This window comes from Panthera tigris, chromosome A2 (assembly GCF_018350195.1).
Source record: "Panthera tigris isolate Pti1 chromosome A2, P.tigris_Pti1_mat1.1, whole genome shotgun sequence".
NCBI lineage: Eukaryota > Metazoa > Chordata > Mammalia > Carnivora > Felidae > Panthera > Panthera tigris.
Window position 1 is genome coordinate 43,253,508 of NC_056661.1, and position 27,002 is coordinate 43,280,509.

Below are 27,002 nucleotides of genomic sequence, written 5' to 3' on the forward strand. Positions count from 1 at the left end.
TCAACATTCAAAATTTAATAACCTGACTTCTCAGTTCCCTGTTTTTTTTTGTCTTCCATTGACTTTGTTTCTTAACTTAAGCAAAAGCCACCCTGACTCCAGGACCATGTCAAATATCTAAAATGTCAAGCTTAGCCCATTTATGATTTTCAACCTTCTCAACTCTGGAACATTACTTCTTAACTGCCCTGCTCGCTATCTCCTGTCCATGAACTCCAACAGTACTCTGATTCACTGGTTCCTACAATATAGTAATCTTAACAATTATGCCTTGTCCCTCTTGTCATCATTTCCTCCTTTATTGGGACGAACTTCCCTGGCTTATCTTTGAAACATCCTCTTTCTAGTGTTTTATGACTCAACTGTTAATTTCTCCTTTCATTGTATTCTTCTGGTGATCTGGTGGAATCCAAACCATAGTGAAATCCAGAAGAAAATTTTCACCTAGAGAAAAATCCAACCATGACACCTGGTCTCACTTTTAATTCATAAACACTTACATCCAATTGTACCCTAATACTGCCTGACATTAAGATTTGGAAGGCAAGTAATCGTGAAATTCAAAGATGTTATTGCATTACCTGACTCTTCAATATTGGAAGGTCCTCTGTGTGAGGAGAAACACACTAGCCAGCATTTCTCTACTATACTGTTCAACTGATTCATCGCAGAAAATATCTCAAACAACATTTTCCCAACCCATTAATTATTCTGTGTTATGGACGAATTGATACTTAGTCCTGACTCAGGTCTGGTTTTGCCTTAAAATTCTATTGCCTAGTCACTGGGCCAGGATGGACTTTGCCTGTACCAACCATGTCAGGGATTCTCCACATAATTTGGCACTCTGCCCAACTACATGAGGTTCGCTTGCCTGTGTCTAGAGTCATTTCTCCAAACTGAAGCCTATCAAACATTAAAACATACAATGGGGGCAACTTCTTTCCTTTTTCAACCCAGATTTTATACACCATTGGATTTCAAGTGTTGGTCTTTTGTTTTTGTCCCACAACCTATACCCACTGTGTAGATGTCACCCAACTTTCCTTTCCCTTTTAACACATTCTAACACTCATTTTCTGTATTGAAATTCACTTCTCTGAAGTCTGATTACATGCTGCCTTTCATGGACAAGTAATGAGACCTGTGTTTCTTCTTTTTGTGTGCCTTTTTCCTCCTTATTAGTGATCAAGTTTTACTAAATATTACTGTAATATTTAAATATAAGGGTGCCTGGATAGCTCAGTGAGTTAAATATCTGACTTCAGCGCAGGTCATGATCTTACGGTTCATGGGTTTGAGCCCTGAGGCGGGTTCTCCACTGACAGTGTGGAGCCTGCTTGGAACTCACTGTTTCCCTCTCTTTCTCTGCCACTTTCCCCCCCCCCCCAAAAGTAAAAATTTTAAAAGTAATAATAATATTCAAAGATACATAAAAATTAGAAAATAAAGAAAAGTTAATAATATACCTGCATTGGAGACAACCACTATGAACATTAGTAGATTCTTCTAGAATTTTTTCTTATGTGAATTAATTATATACACACATACATATGAATATTTGTTATTTGTGAACTGCTTTTTCACTTTACAAAAATAATTTAATAAAACTTTAAGGCATTTCTCTCCCAATTATTTGTAAGAAAGGAAATAGCTAACAAAAATAATAAAATGTGGAGTATAATCAAGATTTCACATTTCTGTATTTTTGATAGTCATGATCCTTGTTTTAAAATTCAAGTCTCCGACTAAGATGCTCATTTGACTCCTGAGAACTAAGCTTCAGGAGATGCAAAGCTGAAGGGGAAAGCGTATTCTGTACACAAAGGAAGGGCCCTTCCTGTCAACTTGACTTGAGGAGATGGACAGGTAGTGGTAAGATAGATCTCTGAGAACCTCCAAGTTGGGTCATTCTAAATCCTGTTGGTGTTTGGCTCAGTCCAGGGCCTACTAATCTTCTCGTGGCATTTCCTTAACAAAGATCCACTGTTGGAAAAAGATATTGCACAGATACATTTGGGAAAGTCAGAATGTTCAGTTTCTTCATTTTCTTTCCCTGAACGGGTAAGATTTTGTTTAGAGACAGGGACAACAGTGGATTCAGTGTGGATGTTCTAATCTAATTAATCTATTTCAATCATCCTCCTTTATTTTGTCAGTAGACAAAAGCCCTACAGCATACTTAATTACCCTCCCAGACTTTCATCTTGCTTTGCGTCAGAGGGCTTGGTGACTTTCTTTGCTTCAGCTCTCATACCATCTCTCCTTACAGAGCCCAGCACTGTGACACCATAGTCTTTACACTTGGGTTCCTGAGAGCAAGAGAAAGAAGGTTTATAGTTGAATTGCTTATTCTCTTAACTGAGTAGCCTCGTTCCTCGCAAAACTGAGATCATAAAAATATTGAAGTCGATTCTCCCTCTTTTTCTTGATGTAAATAGAGCTATCCATGTTTATATTCTCCCTATAATTGTCCTATGTTGATAAATGGTGATATTGTAGCTGCAGGCTGAAAGTAAGAACCTTCAAGGTAATTTCGTTTGCTAATTCTCGATAGATTTCTTAAGCAGTCATGCATATTACTGACACCATTTTCAACTGATTGGACTTATCAAGAAATATTGAACTTTTACCTGGTCATCTAAGGCATAATTTTGATCTCAATCTCTCTTTTCTCAAAATTAGCATAAGTCTATTATATTTTTGGTAAATAATTCATGCTTATTGAAGACAATTTAAATGATGTAAAATATGAGAAAACCACAAGACACATCATTCTTTAAAAAATTGCCACCTATGTCTCTTAAAGTCCTCATATGAGTGAAGTCATATGATTTTTGTCTTTCTCTGACTGACTAATTTCACTTAGCATAATACCCTCCAGTTCCATCCACATAGTTGCAAATGAAAATAATATAAAAATAGGGAGGAGGACAAAACAGGGGACTCACAAATATGGGGAACAAACTGAGGGTTACTGGATGGGTTGTGGGAGGGGGGATGGGCTAAATGGGTAAGGGGAACTAGGAATTTACTCCTGAAATCATTGTTGCACTATATGCTAACTAATTTGGATGTAAACTAAAAAAACTAAAAAATAAAATTGCCACCTCTGTACACTTTAATTATATGCCTGTATGCACACATACACATACATACATTTTTCTTTAATTTATTTATTCATTTTGAGAGAGATCTGGGGCACCTGGGTGGGTCAGTCGGTTAAGCAGCTGACTTCACCTCAGGTCATGATCTCCCAGTGTGTGGGCTTGAGCCTCGCATCAGGCTTTGTGCTGACAGCTCCAAGCCTAGAGCCTACTTGGGATTCTGTGTCTCCCTCTCTCTTTGCCCCTCCCCTACTTATACTCTCTCTCTCTCTCTCTCTCTCTCTCTCTCTCTCTCTCTCTCTCTCTCTCAAAAATAAAATAAACATGAAAAAATATTATTCATTTTGAGAGAGTAAGGGTGGGGTGCAGAGAGAGATGGAGAGAGAGAGAATCTCAAGCAGGCTCTGCACCATCAGTGTGGCTTCCGATGCCGGGCTCAAACTCAGAAGCTGGGAGATCATGACGAGGTGAAATCAAGAGTCAGAGGAGGCTCAACTGACTGAGCTACCCAGGTGCCCCCTCCCCCACGCCCCCACCCCCGCCCACATACATTTATATAAATAGGATCATTCTAAATGACCTACTTTAATTTATTTAAAAATTTTTAATTGTAACAAACGTCAAGCAAATACCTAGAAAAATATTGTAAATTTGTATTTAGATATATGTTAATATTTTGCCAGTATTGCTTCACGTCACGTTTTTAAAGAGATAAAATGTGGCGATACTGCCGCTTTTCCCTTCATTCCTCCCCGACCCCTTCCCAGATGTAACCACTTTCCTGAAGTTGGTGATAACATTTCCCAGTATGGTGGTGCCGCTTCGTTGCCTTTCTATTAAGTTTGCATATAAATAACATCAGAATGTAATTCCTTTTGCAACTTGTTTTACACTCTACCTTATGTTTTTAAAATGTAGCCATTTTGCAGGCTACCTGGGTGGCTCAGTTGGTTGAGCATCATACTCTTTGATTTTGGCTCTGGTCATGATCTCATGGTTTGTGAGATCACACCCCACATCAAACTCTGTGCTGACTGCACAGAGCCTGCTTGTGATTCTCTCTCTCCCACTCTCTCTGCCGCCCCCCCTCCCCCCGCTCATAGTCTCTCTCTCAAAATAAAATAAATATACATTAAATATAAATAAAGAAAAATTAAAATTTAGCCATATTTCTACATGTTGGCTTACTTCTTTCCTTTTGACTATTGTACAGTATTTCATTGCAAAGTAAAATTAAATTTATTCCATTTCAACACAGAGATGGAAATATACAACATTTAATCTTGTTTTTTTCAAGAACAATATATTATAAAGATATTTTCATTACATTTTATGCATTTATTCACCTTTTTATTGAGCTGCTATAATGTGTTAGGCACTGTCATATCTTGAGAGTATAGTTCTTGAAAAAACAACCTTGCCCCTATCCCTCATGAGTCCAGGTAGGCAGTAGAAAAGGGTTCCTGTAAATATATAACATTAACAATTCTTAATAGTTGAAGAAACTCTTGGGAGACTAAAATATACGGGTTATTCATTGGGACACAGGAAAGTAGGACTCAAGACAGATGAAATGTTTGATGGATGAAAATTGGAATTTATGCACTATCAGTTATCTATTGTATTTTTTTGCATCCAATTCCATAGTAATGTGAAACAAACAATGAGTGACACCTGTGGTTTACAGCAGTAAACTTTTAATTTTGGCCACAAGTCTTTGAGTTACTAGGTGTTTTTTCTTGTCTCATCTGTGCTCGCGTATTAGTGGTCAAGTAAGCAGCTTTGCTGATTTTGTGGGCTCCTCAGCCCAGACTAGGGCATCTGGCCTAACTCAGTTCTTCTCCAGTTTCTCATGATCCTCTAGGCTAGTTTAAGCTTTTACCATGGTGGCTGGGTGGGATTGCAAGAGAAAAAGATCAACAGGGTGCAAAGGTGTTTTGAAGGTGGCTCACAATGGGCATGCTGTTACTTCCTGCTGCATTTTATTCACAAAGCCAGACTAGATGAAACGACTACACCTCTGATGAAAGTTGCTACAAAGTCACATTGCAAAGATGTGGATGTGGTGAGAGGTGGGGAATTGGGCCACTTTGCGATCAAAGTATAAGTGATGTGAGGGATGCAGTTGAAAAACATTCCATTTAGAGGGACAACAAACATGCTTAAAGGCATACAGGCTGGAAGAAGAGAAGACATTTAAAACCGTAGAAGAAAAAAAAAAGTAGAAAACATAGAATGGTGTGAGAGAAAGTTGGAGACGGTGGCATGACCCAAATCATCTTGACCACATTGCTCATATTCTAGATTTTGAATTGTAGTCCAAGGATAATAGGCCCCTATAATATTTTAAGAAATAGATTACATAATCTCATTTTAATTGACTCCAGTTTAATCTAGTACATGGATTTAATAAATTATATAATCTAGGTTAATTGGATTTCTTTGGCTGATATTATATGATATAATATGATAACATAATAAAGATTGTAATTGTGCAAGTAGTAACACACTTTGGGAGACTATTCAGATGTTAAACGACGAAAATGTGAGTATGAGAGTAGCAGAAAATGGGGAAAGTGGAGACATTGCTGAGAAACTATGGATGTTAATAACATTTGCAGCTAGATGGGATGTAGATTTTAAGGGAAAGGATGATATCAAAGATGGTCAAATGGATAGTTGATATTTATCATTCACTTTCATGAGGAAGACTTGAAGAACTCCTGAGGGAAAGGAATTAAGTGTCCCATTTTAGAGCTGCCGTATAGTTAGACATGAGGGTCTGTATTGCAGACATAGGAAGTTGACAACGGTTTGCACATAAATGTTACTTGAAGCCGTGGGAGTACTTGAAGTCACCAAGAGTGAAATTTTTGAAAGGAAAGAGGAAAGCCCAGAAATAAATCCAAAATAATTCCAAATATTAGACATCAAGGAATATAGACAGATATGTTTGTGCTTCTAAATGGCTACATAGTATCTGATTATATGACTTTACCATATTATTGTAAATAATTGGTTATTAATGGAATTTGGTAGACTTCATTAGACAGTGCTATAATCACTATCTATCATATGTTCCTTTACTCATTTGGCCAATTATATCCTTAAAGTAGATACTAGGAAGTTGAATTGCTAGGGAAAATAGGTTTTACATTTTTAATGTGAATACATCTTGATTAACAACCCTTGAAAAACAATTATAGAAAATTATACTTGCAGCCGTGATGAGTATACTATTTCCTCAGTCCTTCTCAATATTATATATCACATCATTTTTCATTTAGCATCTGATGAGTGACAAATTTTTGTTGTTTTAATTTGAATTTCTTGGGTTTATTAATAAAATTGAACATTTTCATATGCTTACTGGAAACTGGAAATTCTTTTTCAAATTTCCTAAACATGGTCTTTGCTTAGTTTTGTATTAAGGAATTCATATTTTTCTTAAGTATATTTCTTTTTTTTTAATTTTTTAAAGGTTTATTTATTATTTTGAGTGAGAGAGAGACAGAGCTTGAGCAGGGGAAGAACAGAGAGAGAGAGAGAGGGAGACACTGAATCCAAAGCAGTCTTCAGGCTCTGAGCTGTCAGCACAGAGCCAGATGCAGGGCTTGAACCCACGGACTGCGAGATCATGACCTCAGCCAAAGTCAGACGCTTATTTGACTGAGCTACCCAGGTGCCCCTTCTTAAATATATTTATTAAGTATATTAATTTTTTTATTATAAAATACGTAAGATATTTCCATTTCTATTTAACTTTTCTTTTAGTATTTTAGCCTGTATAACTGATTTGGTTTATTTGTGATTCAATTTATCTCTCATTCCCTTTATAATTTGTGTGTGTGTGTGTGTGTGTGTGTGTGTGTGTGTGTGTGACACATGTATATACATTTTCTTAGGCCCAGGCTTATGAAACTATTCCCCTTTAGTAGTCTTGTAATTTCATTTATTATAATTAGGTTCTTATTCACCTACTATTTATTTTTGTAATGAGCTTGAGGTAAAACCTCTAGCTTTGCTTTCTCACCTTCATCCTATAAAGCTTTCTAATTTTTATTTATTAAACAGTCAGGTGTTGACAAACTTAAGCAGCCATTTTCCAGGGAGAATCTAAGTAGGTCTTTGCTGTGGAGGCAGTACAGTGTAGTAGTTAAGAGTGAAGTCTCCAATTATCCTAAATAATTATCTACCCCCACATATATTCATCATGTCCCCCTTCGCAGGATGCAGCCCTGGCTGGTGACATGGTAACCTCTTCTACAAAGCACAAAGCTGCACTACAGGGTGCTGTTTCTACTCTGGAGAAAGCCCATTTATCATCTAAAGACAAACTTAAAATGGCAGCACTGCCTAGATCTTAGGAGTTTTGGGTGCTTTATTCTTCTTATGAATAGGTCAGATACAAAAGTTTCAAAGGCAGCCATTAAGACCAAATGCAGAGTCTAAACTGGAGAAAGTGACTGAAGAGTTGCCTTTGAGTCCATTCCATCAAGTTCATTTTAACCTGATTTATGTGGCCGTATGTCTTTCCCCCTCTGCATTTCCTATATAAGCTTTATCACAAATCAGTCCCCTGTAGGTTGTATTGGAAAAGCAATATGTGTGATTGAGATATTGTTAACAACAAAGCATGTACTGGTCCCAGAACTGTTAGATTCTGATTGATAAAATTTAATATTTTGAAAGGAGGGGAAAAAGGCTATTATTCCAACTCTTTTATTTGTAGTGTGGGTGAAGTTCCTTTTATCTCCTCTACTTTCACCGTAGCAGTATGACTGAGATTCCAATAAATTATTGGATGCAATATCCAGATGTCTGGATGATTTTCTGGTGCTGCTGCTACTTCTTAGTGGGCGAGAGAAAAGATAGTTGAGGTTCTGGAAAAAGTGTCAAAGCTTAGCAATAAAATAAGGATTTCATTGAACAGAAAGTAATGAAATCACCCAATTTATTTCCCTTTCACTGTTGTAATGCAGGTAAATCTTGCTTCATATGAGTCACAAAGCTTGAATGTGCAGTGGCCTGGCTGGGGTGGCGCATGGTTTATGTGTAAGGAATTGGAAGAGTACTCATAAATACCTTTAATAAAAAAGTGTGGGTGAAGCAGCTTAGTTCTTCAAATAAAAGAAGTTTCATTTGTGTCTGGGGATCATAGCTGTTACAAGTCAACTTCCTCAACTTTTTCCTCTCGTATCATCCTTCTGATATCACTGTACTCCTGAGGAGTTATATCTCCAGTTCACGTCGTTGCTCTTGGGTTCAGGTTTTATCTGCTCCATGGTGCAGCCACCTTTGTCTGAGGGTACCTTCCATTTTCTTTCTCAGGTCTCCTTCTTGGCTGTCACATACCAATCACGCAGATTTGATTGAGATATTCGTCTCCAGGAGTGTTATTCGTGGGGTAGACCAGGAAGTTGCAAAACTTTCCTGTAGACAGCAACATAGTAAATATCTTTGATTTACAGGCCAAGGTCTCTGCCATTATAGGGTAGAAGCAACCATACGGAAACAAATGAGCGTGGCTGTGTTCCAGTACAACTTTATTTACAAAAAAAGGCGGTGGACTTAACTTAGCTCACGGTAGTTTACTGAGCCCTCAGGTAGACTTAGAATATATTTTTAGATGTAGTCTGCCAATGGTAGCAGTTAACATTTATTGAACAGATACTTAAAAATCTCCTATCATTTAGCAAAACTAAAAGGTAGTTACTGTTGTAAACCCATGTCACAGATAAATAAACAGTAACAGACAAAGATCAAGTAATTTGCTAGTATGTGGTAGAAAGGCATTTGAAGTCAGTCTCACTTGGTGATCCCAGTTTCTAACCACAATGCCATAATGCTTTTCTCATTAACCCATAGGAATTGACATGCCATGAAAACACATTTTGGTGAGACGTTTTCATGTGTGAATGACTTTTTAAATAAACTATTAATAAATAAAGTATCATCTATGTTCTGGCTTATTATCCACACGATGCTAGGTTTCTATTTTTATTTAAAATTTAACTGTTTAGGGTTGCCTGGGTGACTCAGTCAGTTAAGTGTCTGACTTTGGCTCAGGTCATGATCTCATAGTTCGTGGGTTCAAGCTCTGCTGACAGTCAGAGCCTGGAGCCTGCTTCAGATTTTGTGTGTGTGTGTGTCTCTCTCTACCCCTTCCCTGCTTGTGCTCTGTCCATCTGTCTCTCTCTCTCTCTCTCTCTCTCTCTCTCTCTCTGTCTTTCCCTCTCTCTCTCAAAATATAAATATTAAAAAATTTAATTAAACTGCTCCTATTTTTATTCAAGCAAAATAACTTACTGGCAGGGAAAACATGGAGGAGGCTAAACATTAAATATGTAAAGGCAGTAGCATGAGCTGGAAAAAAGAGACAGGAACAGAGTTAAATGAGTTGAGTCTTTAAATTATAGCTCTATCACTTAAAAAATGTATGATTTTGGGCAAGTTGCATTCTGAGCTATTCACTAATTGTGAAACTAGACACTAGAGAAACTCTAGCTGTATAGCTATATTAGAAATTATTTTGACGATCTACTGAGTCACTAAATAGAGAAGTTTTCATAGTGATGTATCAGTATGTAATAATCATATATATAGCATAAAATGGAATTATATGTAATTATATACATACATAATGATCATATTCATGAATGTTACAAAGTCACTTTTTCTTTAGATGAGTAAAAAAGTCTGTGTTTAAATGATCTAACGCCAAAATTCTGTGCATTGGAAGCAAAATTTTAGAAGACATTTTTACAGATTCTGCGGTTTAAAGAGTTCTTGAGGGTCATCTAACCCATTCCTCTGTCTTCAGGCAGAGATATTCCTAAGCCAATGCAGATGAGATCCTGTCTATTTCTTGTAGAGAAGCAATTTGGTAAAAGTGCCTATAAACCATTTGCGGATAGAAAGAGAACCTCTTGAATACAAATTGACTCCCTGATTGTAAGTGACTTTGTGATGACAAGCAAGAGAACTTTTCAGAAACACAGAATATTGAAAACATTTCGTTTGTTTTGGCAAGTCAGTGGCCTTGCCTGCCTGTGGCTTCCAGATGGGGGTTCAGGCTGAAAACATCCAGAGGCCCCATTCGCACTTACTATGCAGCACAACACCTCTTGCGGTCCAAAGGTGAGCCTTAATATTTTATGCCATTAACTGTGTAGTCCCAAAGATGGATTCAGGGCAGGCGTTTGATGTTGTGGCGTGTTTGGGTTGCTGAATACCACGGTGAGTTTCTCTGTCTCTCTTCAACATTTTAATAGTGGTAACAACAACAACAACAAATTTCCCCTTATCACTGGTGCTTTAGGTAATTATGCACTCAAAGAAAAACAGAAATTGATTTGTCTTCATAATAAATCATATTCTCTGCTTTATGAAGAAATAATTAAGGAAAACTGCTCAAATTTAATGCGAAGCTTCAGAAAACTCCATGTGTGCCATGAAAAAAAAATTAGAGAAACATTGATTTCCCACAGGAGACGAATCAATTTTGTCTGTTTAGTTCATTGCTGCATTCATGGCTCATAGAGCATTACTTGGCAAATAGTAGCTGCTTAATAAATTGGCAGATGAGACCTGCTTTAAATGTTTGTCGCACACTCTAATTGGTTGACTTTCTCTGAAGGCAGAGATCATGACACAGATTTGGATTAAGTAGTACATTTGGGGAGTAATTCTTCTCAGAAAGCATGGTGAAAGAGTAGGGACGTTTATCGGGGAGAAGACCCACGAAGAGTAAGGTAATGGGGTTAGCACTGTGGACAGTTGTGGCTCAGTAGGACTTTGCCCCTCCTACAGACGTTAGAGAACACAACTCATGCTTGCTCCACCTTAGGGCAAGGAAGCTGGGGTATTTCATAGCAGCTGCCATACACCTTGGTTGAGTTTTACTCCTGAGGATATGAAGTCCCCAGACATACTGGAATTTGAGGCATTCTGTTCCCATAGAATAAAGAAATCCTCCTCGAAACAGTCTCAGGCAAAGGGAACAAGGTACTGAAGGTAGCAAGCCCTCAATTATTAACTGTCCCCTCCAAATGATAGGTAATCCCTAGATGGGCTGTGGGGTTAGGGGACTTTTACAGTGGCTACTACAACCATACCTTAAATGAACCACACCACTTCTGGTTTCCTAAGTGACACTCATAATGTGAGAAAATTCAAAACATCGGTTTGATATTTACATTTATTACATAGTTTTAGTTAAAAAGGTCACAGATACTTCTTATCTAATAAGCAACAGAATATGTAAAAGTTCAAAGATAGCAGTTCAGGAATTTTGTGTTTTCTATATTCTTGGCTCTAGTATTTCTATGAGTAAACAGGGTATCTCCCAGTTGTTTCTACTTGATTACTGAATAAGTGATTGGACTGAACTTATTCTATCCCTAAAATAAGCAAAATACCTAATTGAGACAGTTGCATAGTGATCTCCTTGATGAATCGTCATACTGAAAATGTTAATTATGGTCTCTACCTACCTTATAAAAGAGCAGGTCTAGGTTACTAATAAATAGGTAACCTCTTTTCTGGCATTGGACATCTCAAAAATCTCAAGTAAAAGACACAAATGAACTTCATGGCAGGGTCAAGTTTGTGGAGTGGCTAGGAAAAGCCAAAGTGATTTACAGGCTGAGATTTTATGGGTGGATGAACTATACAAGCAAACACCAAGAGACCAGTCTGCAAAGAAGTAAATAGAGCTGATGGTGAAAGGAAAGCAGAGAGGACACAGGCCAGTTGCCCTTGGAAAAGGGAAAAAGAGAGATGGAAAGAGAACAGCTGAGTAAACCTTACTGTTCTCAGATGTGTTTCCACTACCCTGTTGGCCTGAGATTTTTCTTGGTACCTTTTGAACTGCCCTCTCCTTTAGTTCAGACTACCTTAAGTGAATTTCTTTCCCTGGTATGCAGAGACCCATATATTCACATTTTTTTTTATATTCACATTTTTAAAATTTTAATTTTATTTTTTTTAATTACATCCAAATTATTTAGCATATAGTGCAACAATGATTTCAGGAATAGATTCCTTAATGCCCCTCACCCATTTAGCGCATCCCCCTTCTCACAACCCCTCCAGTAACCCTCTGTTTGTTATCCATATTTAAGAGTCAGAGACCCATGTAAAATAGTGAACAAACACGATGATTTGTCTATCAGCAGAAATTGGAATAAATTAGAAAATCGACATAATACTTTAGGCATTATGGCATTGTGGTAACAACTGTAGGTCATACTCCTTGGAATTTGAAATTTAGTTTCATCAATTTAATTGCTAGTTTGTTAGTTGACTTACTGGCAATTTTCTTAATTTTTTGTGTTTAGCATTTCTTGTGTAGAATATGCTTAACACTAATGCATACTACTTAGATAACCATATAATGTGCTTGTAGTCCCCACACATGCAGTGTAAATTTTATGAAAGTTAAATATACATATAAATACAAAGTGATAAATATAATAGAAAAAAAGAACATAACATAAAATAGAAATATATGTACAAATCTCCATGTAAGTAAATGAACTATAAAGTTTGTGACAGTTATAACTTACTGAGGGCTATTGGACACAGTATATTAAACAGGTCATTTTTGGTATCTCACTTAATTCTCATAATAATTCACTAATATAAGTGGTTTTTATTTATTTTTATTTCTTTTAGAGAGAGAAAGAGCACACACAAGGTGGGGTGAGTGGCAGAGGGGAGAGAGAGAGAATTCCAAGCAGGCTCTGCACTTGGCACAGAGCCCCCTGTGGGACTCAATCCTGTTACCCTGGGATCATGACCTATGCTGAAATGCTCAACCGACTGAGCCATCCAGGCACCCCAATTATGTATTTTTAAAAAAACATTTATAGATTAGATTTACTCATCTATTTTTTCCCAGCAAATGTTTGTTGACTGTCCTTTATTATCAGACACTGGGCATATTAAAGAACACTGGAAATAAGTGAAAAATGAACGTTTCATTGTCTCATAGTTTGTAAATCCAAGAGCTAGATTCAAACACAGGCTTATGTGAATTCAAAGCTCAAATATTTTTCTTTCAACTGTGTAACCACTCTTTCTTTTTAAAGAAAATGAATACTTTCCTTTTGCCCATGGGTTTGTTTCTCTCTCCTTGGCCACACACAGTCTTTTATAACCAGACTTCTGCAGAGACCTGCCATCCTTTCTGCCATACTCCACTGGTTGCCCAGACACATCCTAGTATAGTGCAGTAGGAAGGGACTAGACAAGGCAGTGAATACCACCAGTCGGTTCTTACGGACCATTTTGAAGTTTGGCTACTATATCATTTTTTAGAATAAATCCTAGCCTCATCTTTATGATCCAATAAAATTTGTATCCTTGTTTCAATTCCTAGAGAAAATATTGTAGACTCTATGCATGGTGTATGCTGTTCACTCACTCACTTTAGAGTTATAACTCTTTCTTAATTCATTAAACATGCATTTGTTGAACACTTGCTTTTTGTGAGCACTGACCTAGTTACTGTGGGGAAAACAAGGTCCCTCTTTTCCTGAAGCTCGTTGTCTATTTAGGAAATATTGAAATAAATTTAACTAATAATAATTTCTGACAGTGATTAGACCTTTGGGGGGAAAATAGAGGGTGATAGGAAGCTGAAACTTCAGATTGGTTGGCCAAGGGAGACTTCCATAAAAAGGTAGCCTGCAGGCTGAGATTTGAATGTCAAGAAGAATCCAGCTTTCTGGGGATCTGGAAAGAAGTTTTTAAGCAGAAGAAATGATAAGGCCAAAGGCTCTAAAGGGGAGGAAATTCAGTGTGTTCTGAGAAACAGGAAAATAAAATATTCATTGTGTCTGGAATTTTCTGAACAACAAGTAAAAAGGGGTAATAGAATTGATATCATGTGGACCCCTGAATAGCTTTAGTAAGCTTTTTAAGGTTATTGTTATTTCTCTGAGCTCATTCATCATTAATCAAACATTTACTGAGTTATCTCCTGTGTGCCAGCACTGTGCCATGTACTGGGAAAGCAAAGACCAGCCCATCTACTCATTTTGTAAAAGGAAGTCCTACAAATCATTGCACAGGAATAGAGTCATTTTAAAATCAATTTCATGAATACATGCACTCATGAATAAACTCTACATTGATGAGATTTTTATGGTAAATTATAATTAATGCAATCGATTTACCTTTTTGTTAATGTATTAAATCCACCCATATCTTTTGCGTACCTGTCTATGAGACGCAGGCTGTGTGTCCTGGTGGTACAAGTCTGAGACTGAATGTCCCAGTTTTACCTTTGACAGAAATGAGTCCTGTAGCTCAGACCGACTGCATTTATAGGAAACTCCTTTCAGTTTGCACTCTCTGCTCTTAAAATCTATGTAAAATCTACTCGCTGCTCTCCAGGAGGATCAGTGTCCACATTCCTGCATATCCCAGCGAACAGAACTTCCTTCCAGCCCTTCTAACTCCAACACCGCCTCTGCTGAAGTCCTCTTCCCTGCTCAACTCTTAGAGGTTTTTTCCTCTTTCTTGATCTTAGTTTTGATCTAAAAGTGAAACTCTTAATTCTGCCCCAAGGAGTGCACTCGCTAAAATAAAAATTCATTCACATAGTCTGTCTTTTGCATCCGAACATGTGTGGAAGTTTGAGGGAGGAAAGACCCAAGAATCGTCTTTTATTGAGTAGTCTTTTTCTGAAAGTCCTCTAGCACTCTGGAAGTTGATTTTACTTTTGTTTCTGTCCCCATCACCTCATCCCTGCTCATTGCCAACACAGACCACTTTGGTCCCTTCACATGTATCCTGTCTGGGGTTCCACCATGTCCTCTGGATCCACCATTTTCCTAAATCAGATTCCCAAATTTCAGGCATCTCTAACATCACTTTTGTGGGGTGTGAAATATCCGTGTACCACCTATACTATTATTTGGTTTTTTTTCCATCAAATTGCTTTGATTTTTAGTGCGTAAATATGTTAGAAAGTACACATTTATTACCACTGTATCTAGAAAATTAATGTAATTCATCATAGATAGATAGGAAATCTAAAAATCCCTGTGTAGCTATTAAAATTTAAAAACATTTATTTCCATAACACTTAAGTGCCTTGCCATACAACCAATTATACCTACCACACACAACGGTAATCTCTCTTGTTTACCTCTCAAGGTTACTATAAATATTAAAAAAGATGACAGAAGTGAAAGTGCTTTGGAAAGTAATGGGATTTTAATTTAAAATGGGCTCTCATGCTCTCTCTCTCTTTTTCTCCTTCTCTGTTTCTGTGTCTGTCTCCTTTTGTGTCTGTCTCTCTGTGTGTGTCCCTCTCTCTCTTTGTCTCTAAATGACAATGCATGCAAAATCCTTATCACTGGGACCTTAATTACCCTGAGGGCTGAGCAGGAGGAACCTGCAAAGGAAATGCAGATTGCATATGTGACTCCAAAGACCTTGCTCAGAGTAAAACAATTTGATGGAAAAATAACAGTATTTAGCAACAACCCTGAAGTCAGTCTCCCTAATTCCAGTACTGCAGGTTCCTGCAAATTGAAGTCAGTAGGATAGAAGCTCTATCTTATGTCTGTGGGGGGTCTTTGAAGAAGTGCCCTCATTCCACACTAAATATATAAACAGGAGTAGTAACACATTTAGCCAGGGGCTCTGCCCTATTACCTGGGAAACCCTGCCTTTTATTTTCTACATAGGTTGCAAATTTCGAAACTGAACTTTCTGACTAAAACATCACAAGGAACAAATGGGCTTGTTATGGGCTGTGTCTGAAAAGAACCACATATTTCGTGCCATGGCTCCCATTAACTGTTGTCAAGGGGCCTGGAGCCTTGTTCTCTGGAAATCACTCCCTTTTCTCTAATGACCAGCACAGAAGTGGCAGCAGAGGAAACTATGAGTAGGATTGTTCCTGAAAGGACACAAGTTCCCCTCATTTGCCACCAGAACTTACACCTCCAGCCCTCTTTGCTGATGACCTGGCACAGAAGCTAAGAACTGAACCTGTGGCAAAACTCCCTCAGACATCACGGTGGCCAGTGGTCAGTTTGGCTTTTTTGCTACTATGTTTGAAGTCTTAAGAACCCAGGCTAAGACTTTCCTCCCAAGAGGCAGGACAGATTGTGCTCACTTGCTTTTGGAAAAAAAAAAAAAAAAGAAATTCTGCTTTTCATTCCTCTTTTCCCCTTCCTCTCTTTCCCTCCTCCCCTGTGGAGTACTCAGAGTAATGTTCTGAATAGCTGAAAGTGTTTCTGGAGTTAGAGTTAGGGAGGAGTACATATCCAGCCCCTGTCTCGCTGGTCTTAGGCAAGTTACTTAATCTTTTGAACTGTGGTACGCTTATTTACAAAATGGGAGTCATAGTACCTACATCTCAGGGCCGCCGTGAAAATTAAACCTTATGATGTTTCTAAAGCTCCTGGAACTGGGAGAGGTCTCAGTAAAGAAGAGAATTCTCTTTCCCCTGTGCTAGAAAGCCCCTTCCACTGCAATTTTCCGGAGCGCTTAGCTGTTCAATTCAAATGTTTAACCAAGATCCAATAAAGACCGACTATCTTTGGATTAGTGAGTTTGATGCCCACAGTACCCTAGGTTTTCTCTCGGCCAGTCAGGACTCAGCAAAATCCTCCCGTCTTCATTTTGGTAGAAAGACATACCTTACTGACACACACCACTGAGCCCCCATCTTCTACACGCACTGTTGCCTCCTTTATTCATCTGAGGACTTGACCTGTTCTAGAAACTCCCCTTTGTGCACTCAAGAATTATATGTATCATTCATAAATTCTAGCAAACACAAACAGCCCAAAGAAATCTCTTTAGAGATTACTGACTGAAAAGGTGCTAGCATTGTCCTCCCCAAAGAACAAAAGGTGGGAAAATGAAGATATGCCAGAAGGCACAGCCCATGACCTGGGAGAAGCAGGGTGGTCTAGGATTTTTCTGGCTCCCGAAACACCAAGCCAAGAAGTGATTTCTGCCTCCCACTGAGCTGCCTTGCTTTCTGAGCAGAGAGGTTCAATGGCCCTCCATCTAACAAGTCCTGTCAAGTTGACAAAACATGGTCTGTAATGAAATACAACGTGATGTGGCAATACTTGGAATAAAATTCACATACTTTTGACTTAAGGCATTTTTTTTAAATTTATTTATTCACTGAGCATTTGAGCTGGGCACTGGATGGACAGAAAAGGAATTTTCAGGCTCTGTCTTTAAGAAAACATGATTTGTTAAATCATCAGATACTGAAATGAAAAATGGAAATGAAACCCATTTAAAAATTCAAAATGTCCAACTTTTGGTGATGTGCAAGTATATCATCAATGCTATAATTAAATCCACAACATCATTTATTTTGCGCTTAATACCTTTTAAGCATTTTAAAGACATTACATCATTTTTCCTGTGTGACACATGCTATTATTAGGTTCATTGTAAAACTAGAAAAAACTAGGGCCACCTAGATCGCTTAGTTGGTTAGGTATCTGACTCCTGATTTCAGCTCAGGTCATGATCTTGAGGTTCATAAATGGAGCCACGCATCAAGTTTCATGCTGTCAGTGCAGAGCCTGCTAGGGATTCTCTTTCTCCCTCTTTCTCTCTGTCCCTCCCCTGCTAACATGCACATACTCTCTCTCTCAAAATAAATAAATATATATTCAAAAATGCATATAAAACTGAGATATAAACAGACTAATTAATATGCCCTAAATCAAAGCAAATATGTGCTGAAGTGACCATTTGAACCCAGAGTCTTACCTGAAACCTGTGCTCTCGATCATTTCATTTCTTCAGTGATAACCTTGTACAGAATTCATTAGTGGCTTGTTTAATCTTTGCATGCCTACTTAGATTGCTTCTTTTCTTTCCAGAAACACTGAAGATCTCCACGGCAGTGTAGATCTGACATCTCAGTTAAGTAATCTGACATCTCAGTCTATCTTATGCTATCAAAGTTGCATCGCTCCATCATTCCCCTCTGCTTCTCTTTCATCCAGCTAGTTATAACTGTAGGGAATATGAAAGCTTAATAAGAGGCAATTTGGGAACAGGCCATATCTAGTATTTGTGTGTGTGTGTGTGTGTGTGTGTGTGTGTATTTTTTTTTTGGTTGTAGATGTCACTGCTATCCCAGCATTAGTCAGACAAATGAGTTCTTTATAGAAAATCAAATTCAGTCTTACATGTACATTTTAATAGACCAAATGAGTATTTCATAGTTGCTCACAATGTTCCATATAATAAATACTTTTCTCTCCAAAAACCTAGATGTTCAGCTGATAGAAAAGAATATATCAGCCCCTCCTCACTATTATCCTATATGTTTTTTTTTTCTCTTAAGCACCATAAGGAAATGATTCTCAGTGAATTCATTATTCCCAGGAAACCAAGAAACAACTTCTCCACTTATTTATGAAGTTTTATAAAAATCTTTTTACATAAAAAAAAAGAGGGGAGGAATTTTAACTCAGATTATAAATGAATTTGACACCAGAAGCTCTTAAAATACCTCCTTACTTCATGCTTAGATATTAGCATTCCGAATTTATGTTCAATATTGAGACTCAGCTATTGCCTCTTTTACAGGATTTGACAATAGCATTGTGCTTTATTAGGTTATGTCATGTTATGTTAGTGAGTTATGCTAGGAAAAACAATAATATCATGAACACTGTAGCTGAGCATATAGCATCCTGAACTTGATGGTAGAAAATGAAAATGGCCTAAGTAAAGGTATTTTTGTATGCAACTTAATAAAGGCCTGGGAAAATTACTTACAGAACCAAGATCTTCAGCTTACTCCAAACCACCGATAAAAATAAGTAAATAAAAGGAAAGAGTAACATGAACAATTTGATATTCTCGTGAGTGGCCCTCTTCAAAGGGGAAAACCGATGAGGAGATGTGAATTCAGAATAACCTTACTATAATGTCTTGATATTCTTCAAGAGTACTTGGATTTCAAAAGTTACGAATATCATATCTAGGAGTTCCATGAGACTAATACAGAACTAGAAAATTATTCTTGGTATCTCTCACCATTTCCCTTTTGCTGGGCAGGGTATCAGTGGTTTCTCACCCAGCAAAATGTTTTTGCCATAGGCCAAAACAGAGCACATACCTCCAAGGTGGAGACTGTTCAGGAAGGTGAGCAGGCACTCTTCAGTGCTACTGACTCCGGTGCAAACCTTCTGTGCTAAAACTAATGCAGGATTTGCAAAGGGGGAGTAGTATTCTACTGGTGCAAAAACAAAGAGCAGTAAAAGAAACCTTGGAGTTTAAAAATCAGATTCAGTGTCCTCAAAGTAGCAGATAATTAGCATTGTTTTTGAAATGCAGAGAGAGAAAATGAGCCCTGTCTCTGGTTTGGGGGCAGATCATAAGGTCTGTGTAATGGGGAAGCTCTACTGAGAGAGGCAGTACAGTCTGGCAGTTAAGCAAATGCCCCCTAGAGTCATGGTATTTGGAATTTAATTTTACTTCCTTTACTTATAAGCTGTGTGAACTAGGGCAGATCTTTCCGTTTCAGAGTGTGGTAGTGGGAGCTGGAGGGTGGTGAACTTTGTAGAAGAGAGGGGGAGGGTTTTAATTTCTCTCTGTTCCTGAAAGAGGACTGGAGTGGGAAGTTTATAGAAGAAAAAGAGCAGACGTGAACAACAGAGAGAAGAACTATAGATTTTTAAGAACTAAATATCGAACATTGGTTGGATTCATCTCACTAAATCCATAAGATTGATACAGGCACAAATACTGCAGTGGTGGTGCTTCCTATTGGGAGGGGCTGGAGCTGAGTATCTCTCTATGTTGGCCAAGCTAAGCTGTTGAGGTCTTTGTTTGCAGGGATGTGAGGGTGGAGATATATGAAGAAACACACCTGGAGAGGACACAACGAGGGTTCTGAAAAGTGAGGATATTGGGAATCAAACAATTTCTAAACTTGAAAAGGTAGTACTTCCTCCCCCAATCCAGGAATTTGCAGATTCTTTGGAAAGGCACTAACCTTTTGTGTTGTTTGTTTGAACGGAGTGGAAGTTATGCCCTATTTTATATCTTGTAAGTGGCAGGAAGACCCCAGTGAGCATTTGGAAGCAGAATAGCATCATGATTGAGAGTGTGAGCTCTGGAACCAGACTACCTCCTTTTCAGTTTGGTCTTGACATCTAGAAACTGTGGTCTTTGCTCTGTTGCTGATCCTTTATGACCCTCACTTTCCTTCTTTGTTAAGTGAATGTGGTAGCAGTACCTGTGTCCCAGGGTCACCGTGAGAATTCAATGAAACTAACTTCACGGAGTGTCTGGCATGTAGTAGTTATTCTTGACATATGCAAGAAAGAAAAAAATATTTAAAATATTAAAATAATGTGTGGCAAGTGGATAAAGATCCAGTTGATATTATTATTCAGCTTTTAAACAACTCAGCTGTAGTATGTCCTGCTTGAAGCATGCATGTTTTCCTGGTGAATATCTGTCCCAATCCCTGACTTTGTGGGTGTTGTCCTCCTGCTCTGGGTAAATGAACCCTGGGCACCCATAGCCTTCCTCCAAGCTTATGAGAGTTGGCAGACCGCTGGCCTCCTTCTGTGTCAGGGGCTGACGTTGCCAAGCACATCCTCTGATAGTGATCCTCATGCCTTGGCAGCAAATAATACAGTTTTCTCACTTTAATTAGGCTGAGATTCATTCCTACACATGGCAGCTGCAAAGATGTATTGTCCTTACAATTAGATGCTGCAATACTTAGCATTGCTTGGACTTAATTTTAAGTACATTTTGGTGGCCCCTGTCCCTCCTCTGTACCTTGGTTGCTCCAGGAGAGAGCATATGGCCCTATAATTCTTTAAAGCTCATTTTATGGGCCATTCTCAGGCACTTCCTGCTGGCCTTTGGAACAGAGCCTTGTTTGTGACTGCATTTTTGCTTATGCTCCTGCCAAATGCTTCCTCCAAAACCAGCAATAAAACCACAGGATCCGATAAGCCATGGTCATCAGAATGGCTTAATGAGAGCAACCTCAACAATCGAGGTCTTTAACAACAACCGTCACTGCAGGACTTACACCTTGAGCACAAGGACAGCCTGGGCAGGTCACCTTTGTGGTTTATGGGAATTTCTCCAAATAATACAGAATTTGAGACCATCTCAGGGAACGATCTCACACTAAGCTATTTTCTCTTAAGCAAAAATGGATAGGACAAAAATAGAAACTGGTGATTCTTTCCGGCCTCTCCATATATAAGAATAAATCTAGTCTTTAAAGGAGTTACAGAGCAAAGAAAATTTCATTGAATGCTCCAATGGCTACCTAATTCAGTCAGCCTTTGACTCAAAATAATCTGAAATATATCGTGCCTCAGGCTAGCAAAAAGGCTACACGTTGGATACTTAAAACAGATCTTTATCAGAGGTGCCTGGGTGGTTCAGTCCATGAAGAGTGTGACTCTTGGTTTCAGCTCTGGTCATGATCTCATGGTTGTGAGATCAAGCTCTGCGCTGAGCGTGAAGCCTGCTTAAGAGTCTCTCTCTCCATCTCCCTCTGCCCCTCTCCAACTCACCTGTGAGCACACAAGCACATGCTCTCTCTCTCTAAAAACAAAAACAAAAACAAAAACAAAAACAAAAACAAAAACAAAAACAGATCTTCATCAAAGTATATTCACATAAGATGGCACCTAGTTTAAATAAGGCAAAATTATATTTTATCTATCATTTATGTGCTGTTAAACAGTTTTAAAATCTGAATTATTAATTAAAACCTGTGAACTAGTATCATTTTGGAATGACTATGTTTTGATAGCTAACAGGACTTGTTTGACTTTTGACAGATGTTGATTTCCTTTCATGTCAACTATTAGACACCCCATTGTAATCATAAAAGGCATGAAGAAATTATGTTACAAGCAAATCCTATATAAGTGGAAATGAACACAGAATATATTAAAATAACAGCCATCTTATCAACAATGTGTTATAATGGCTTCTGATTAACACTGAGAACATGATTGATGTTACTGGGGGTATGGCACACTAACAATGTGACATTGAGAAAATTCAATCCAAAGCTTGTTAATTTCACAGAATCATTCAAATTCTCATTACTCCTTCATGACAGTTTTTGTTTTTGTGTCCATTAAAAAATAATGACAATTTAATGGGACCTTTCAGTAATGATAGTAGGAAACACATTTTTTTCAAATGCTCATCTGTTGTTACAACAAGAAATAGAAACAGTGGATACAATATATTGATTTTTGGTTTTAAAAAGAGTTTGTTAATTTGATTCTTATTGAGTCACTTTTAAAATTATGCAAACGCAAGTCATAAAGAACTTCCAAGTCAAAGCAGTAGTTCACATCAATGTTACCAACATATGTAGGTTGATTTAGCTTTTTCAAGGCCAAAGGAAAAAAAAAAGCACATATTTGATTAAAAATCCTCTCTAAGAAACAAACAAGGCATGCCAGGTCTTGAATTAGTGTAAAGCGAATGGCTGCTAATCAAGAGCAGGTGGGGGAAGAAAAGGGGGTAGAGCTGGGGATAAGTAGAGTTTATATTGGCCAAATATTTGTATTATTAAAAGTCAAGTGTATATAAGAATTACTAAATTTATATATCAGACCTCTTACTTTTCATGGATACAGAGCAAATGTATGAAAAAGAATCTTTGGGAAATAACTGAACAGCAAGGATGCTTCAAATTGAAACATTCACCTACAAAAAATTTTATTGGAACCAAAATATGCTATTTGACTTGTGTTTGCAAATTCATTCATCTTTACTTTGTATCAGGAAGATGAAAATATAGTGTCATGACTTGATCAGTTGGTATGTCATAATCACAATAATTACCACATATTGATTATTTCCTCTATAACACACTGTAGTTTAGATACTTTAAATTGATTATTTTATTTAATCCCTACCGCAACCCTGATTTATGTTTATGTATTGCATTTTTTCCCTTCCTCAATGATTTATCCAACACTGTCCCATCCATTTCACTGAGAAATTTGAAACCACCATGAAAAATGTTCTCATCTAACCAGCAAATAAGCCTACTGTCTATCTTCTATCAGTAATTAATATCTTTTTTTTTTCTTGATACCCCTTTCTTAAAAAGGTCAGTGCTTCCACAGGAGCTCTGCTTACCACTTTTCTGACTTTTCAAGAACTTCACCCGAATCTGTGTCTTAGAATCAGCAATCTCTTTATCTAATTGTTTATATCAATATAGCACCCCTGCCCTCCAAACTCCTCCCTGTTCTCGAAATCTTACCTCTCATTCATAGCCAACTCTAAAGAGTTTACACACCTGTGATCCCCATATTCTTATCTACTACCTACTATTCACCCCTCAATCCACTTTAGCCTCTTCTCCATCATTTCACTTACATTTCTCCTGTCAGGATTATGTATGACCTTCATGTTGCCTAATACATTTTTCTGTCCGCATCTTATTCCATGTCTTAGATGCCGCTTTCTACCTATTTTCCCTTTTTCTGTCTTCCTCTCTCCTTCCCTCTTTCCCTCCCCTTCCTTCCTTCTTTCCTTTCTCTATAGTTCTCTACTCTACCTGTAAATATTGGAGATTTTTAGAGTTTGATTCTAGATGACTATCTACCAAATTGTTCTTGCCAAAAATTTGAGAGTCATCCCATGGGGATTACGTGCATTCCTATGGCTTGAAATGCTATATATATGCTGTTAAATTTCATTCTCATAAATCTGGACCTTGCCTCACCTGTGAATTCAGGGCTCATATGTCTTATAGCTTACATGACATTGTAATTTAGATAACTTATGGATAAGACACACACAATAATCAAAATAGAAGTCTTCAATCTCGCGAAATCACACCACAAATTAATTTCAATTATACTACAGTGAAGTTGTTAAGCAAAAAAGGCACATACAATTTATAATCTTTATATTTTTAAAGATAAAGAGAGCTGTAGGTAAAGATCTAATAATCTCCACTTCCATATCTTTCACTCACTCCCTTGAGATAACCAAGGTGAATAATAAAAATATATATATTCTATAATTTTCTCTATACCAATTAAAAGAGATGCTCATATTTAGGTTTTTACTTCATTCTTTCACAGTGGGATAGGTCATAGCAATATTTAGCACTTTTTTAACTTAATAGTCTAACTCACTTTCCAAGAACTTTCCACATGAGTCCTTTATATTTAATAAATTCTTTCTAATCATGGGTGGCATTCCATTCTATGACCTTGTGGATGTTTTTCAACTTTTGCACTGATTTATTATTCAGTTGTTTCTTGGTGTTCCCTTTTTACTTTTAATATAATTCCATTATAATATAATAGCCCCAAATGTCCTGATTACTGCAGTTTCTCATTGACCCCTGCCTACTATGTGCCCATGAATAGTGCTTTCTTTCAATATTATGAAAGTTCCCTGCTGTTATCTACATCTAGATTTTTAAACATGTTTTTCTTTCTGCAAGGAATATTTTCCCTTCTCCATATCACCATTGCATGGCTGTCTCTCATCCATGACATCTGTATCCTGTTCTTTTCACTTACAAGATAGGTCAGTTAGATAAAAAGTTAAGCTGCTGGGGTGCCTGGGTGGCTCTGTCGGTTAAGCGTCCAACTTCTGCTCAGGTCATGATCTCATGATCCATGAGTTTGAGCCCTGCATCGGGCTCTGTGCTGACAGCTCAGAGCCTGGAACCTGCTTAGGATTCTGATCTGCCTCTCTCTCTGCCCCTCCCCTGTTGGAGTTCTGTCTCTCTCTCTCCATCTCAAAAATAAACATTAAAAATTTTAAAGAAGAAAAGAAAAACAAGGTTAAACTGCTATAATACAGAGACCTCAAAATAAATGCCTCAAACAATATAGGAGTTTATTTATCTTTACTATGATGATCCAGAGTGGATGTTCCAGATCAGCTGTGGTTGTACTCCATGCAATCACTCAAGTACCCCGGTTAATAGTTGCTCTTTCAACTTCACCAGGATCTTTCCTGTCATTGGCAATCTAGATGCTGAAGGTATGGGTGGAGAACATACAACTGTGGACATTTCCTTTCACACATAATAGGTAGAAGTTTCACTCGTTTCTCCTTACCGTATGAAGTGCGAAGATGTCTGTGAAACGTAGCCTCTGGTTGGAAAAGTGTATTTGATCTACAAATCTATTATTATGGAAGAAGGGAGCATATATCATTTTTGTAGACAACCAGCAGCCTCCACACCATAATAATTATCACAATTTGTAAATTATACATTTGTTGCTTTGTTTTTTAACGTGTGTTCTAGTTTTCCTCTTAGATAACAAGCACAATAAGGGCAATGTACATGCCTGATTCATTTACCAATACATGTTCTCTCCTTAATACGCTTCCTGCATTTGAGTAGGGATTCAATACAAATTTGTTAAAAGACTAAATGAATGTATAAAAGAATTTTACAGGTGAAAAAACCTAAGGTTCAGAGAAGTTCAACGATTTACTCATTCCTGGATGCTGAATGACCATTTTCCAGGAATGTTGAAAGATTTGTACCTCCTGTGGATGGCTTAACAAGATAACTAGTTAGCTTTCTTCTAACAGTGAATTTATATGATTGTTTTATGGTGTAGGATATTACAACACTCCAAACAAGATCATGATGCTACTTTTTGAAGGAGTAGAACAAGAAAATGAGAAAATATGCCTTCTTTCTCATTGGTTCAGTCACATTCAACTCTTTCCCTCACTCTATTCCATCCTAAGTTCTCACAGACTTCATGTGCACATCAAATACCAACCATTAATCTAAGATGCTAGAAGATTACAGCAAACTTGCTGCATATACATACCTTCTTTTTTTTTTTTTTAATCACACCTTCCCTGGGCAAAGAAAGTAAATATGTGCTGGATTTTAAAGATTTTCTGCTGGGCTACAGGCTGCCTGGGAGAATAAAAGTAAACAGATAGTAGGTATTGTTAATAAATGTTTTCATCACATACTCTGATTATATGAAAAAGGAAGAAGAGAAGAAAGAAGAAAAAAGAAGGAAAAAAGAGATTTTTAGAGATAAAAATCAGTGTAGATAAATTGATCATCAACTAAATCTTCTGGTCAGCCAAGTATGGGTGTCCATTACTGTTAAGAATAAAAATAAGTTTGAGATTCTTCTTTAATGTGTTTGTTACTGCAAGATGATTCTAAAGCTGTTTTGTTTGTTTTCCAAGATATTGAAGACTTTGAAACCAAAACAAGAAGCACAGTGTCCGTCCGAGAAGGTCAAGGTGTGGTGCTTCTCTGTGGCCCACCACCACACTTTGGAGGTATGGTGGGGGGTACTTTGGGTCACACCATTAATGTGGTCTCTTGATGAGTAAAGAAGGCACATCTTGAAGTCAAAGATAGCTCTTCATCAAATCAAAAGGAACTTCAAGTCCCTTCAAGTTCATCCTATCGCATCTGAACAGTTCCATTGTAAATCATTTTTAAAAGAATTTTTTTCATGCAGTCACTCGAGTGAAAATGAGTACCTGAGTACCAAGTAAAAATGACCCCTGATGCAATCTAATGTTGTCACCCTGAATGACAGGAGACAATTTGTTTAACCTCCTTTGGCTCAGTTTCCTCTCCTGTAGAATTGAGACACAAACTGATAATCTGTATTACAGTGCTGTTGTGAATGTTGAGTGAGCTAATGAATGCAAATTGATGAGTGTAATGGCTAGTACTTATTCAGAAAAGAAAGCTGAGATTGTTATTTCATTGTTACTATGGACATCCATGGAAAAGCAAATTCCAACATTCCTCTTGGGAACCTCACCTTAACTATTGTAAGAGGAGAGTTACCACATTAATTACAAGCAAATTTTGGATGGCACCAAATCAGAGTATCTCCTAGCAATGGTGAAAAC

The 27,002-nt window shown here is 37.6% G+C and overlaps 1 protein-coding gene across 1 annotated transcript in view; it reads left to right on the forward strand.

The window, feature by feature from the left end:
- Window positions 1-27,002, forward strand: part of CNTN6 (contactin 6) — a 168,072-nt gene that overhangs the window by 22,441 nt on the left and 118,629 nt on the right. The window contains 1 exon segment of the mRNA XM_007076625.3: window positions 26,319-26,414. Within this exon segment, the coding sequence (XP_007076687.3) occupies window positions 26,319-26,414 (96 nt within the window).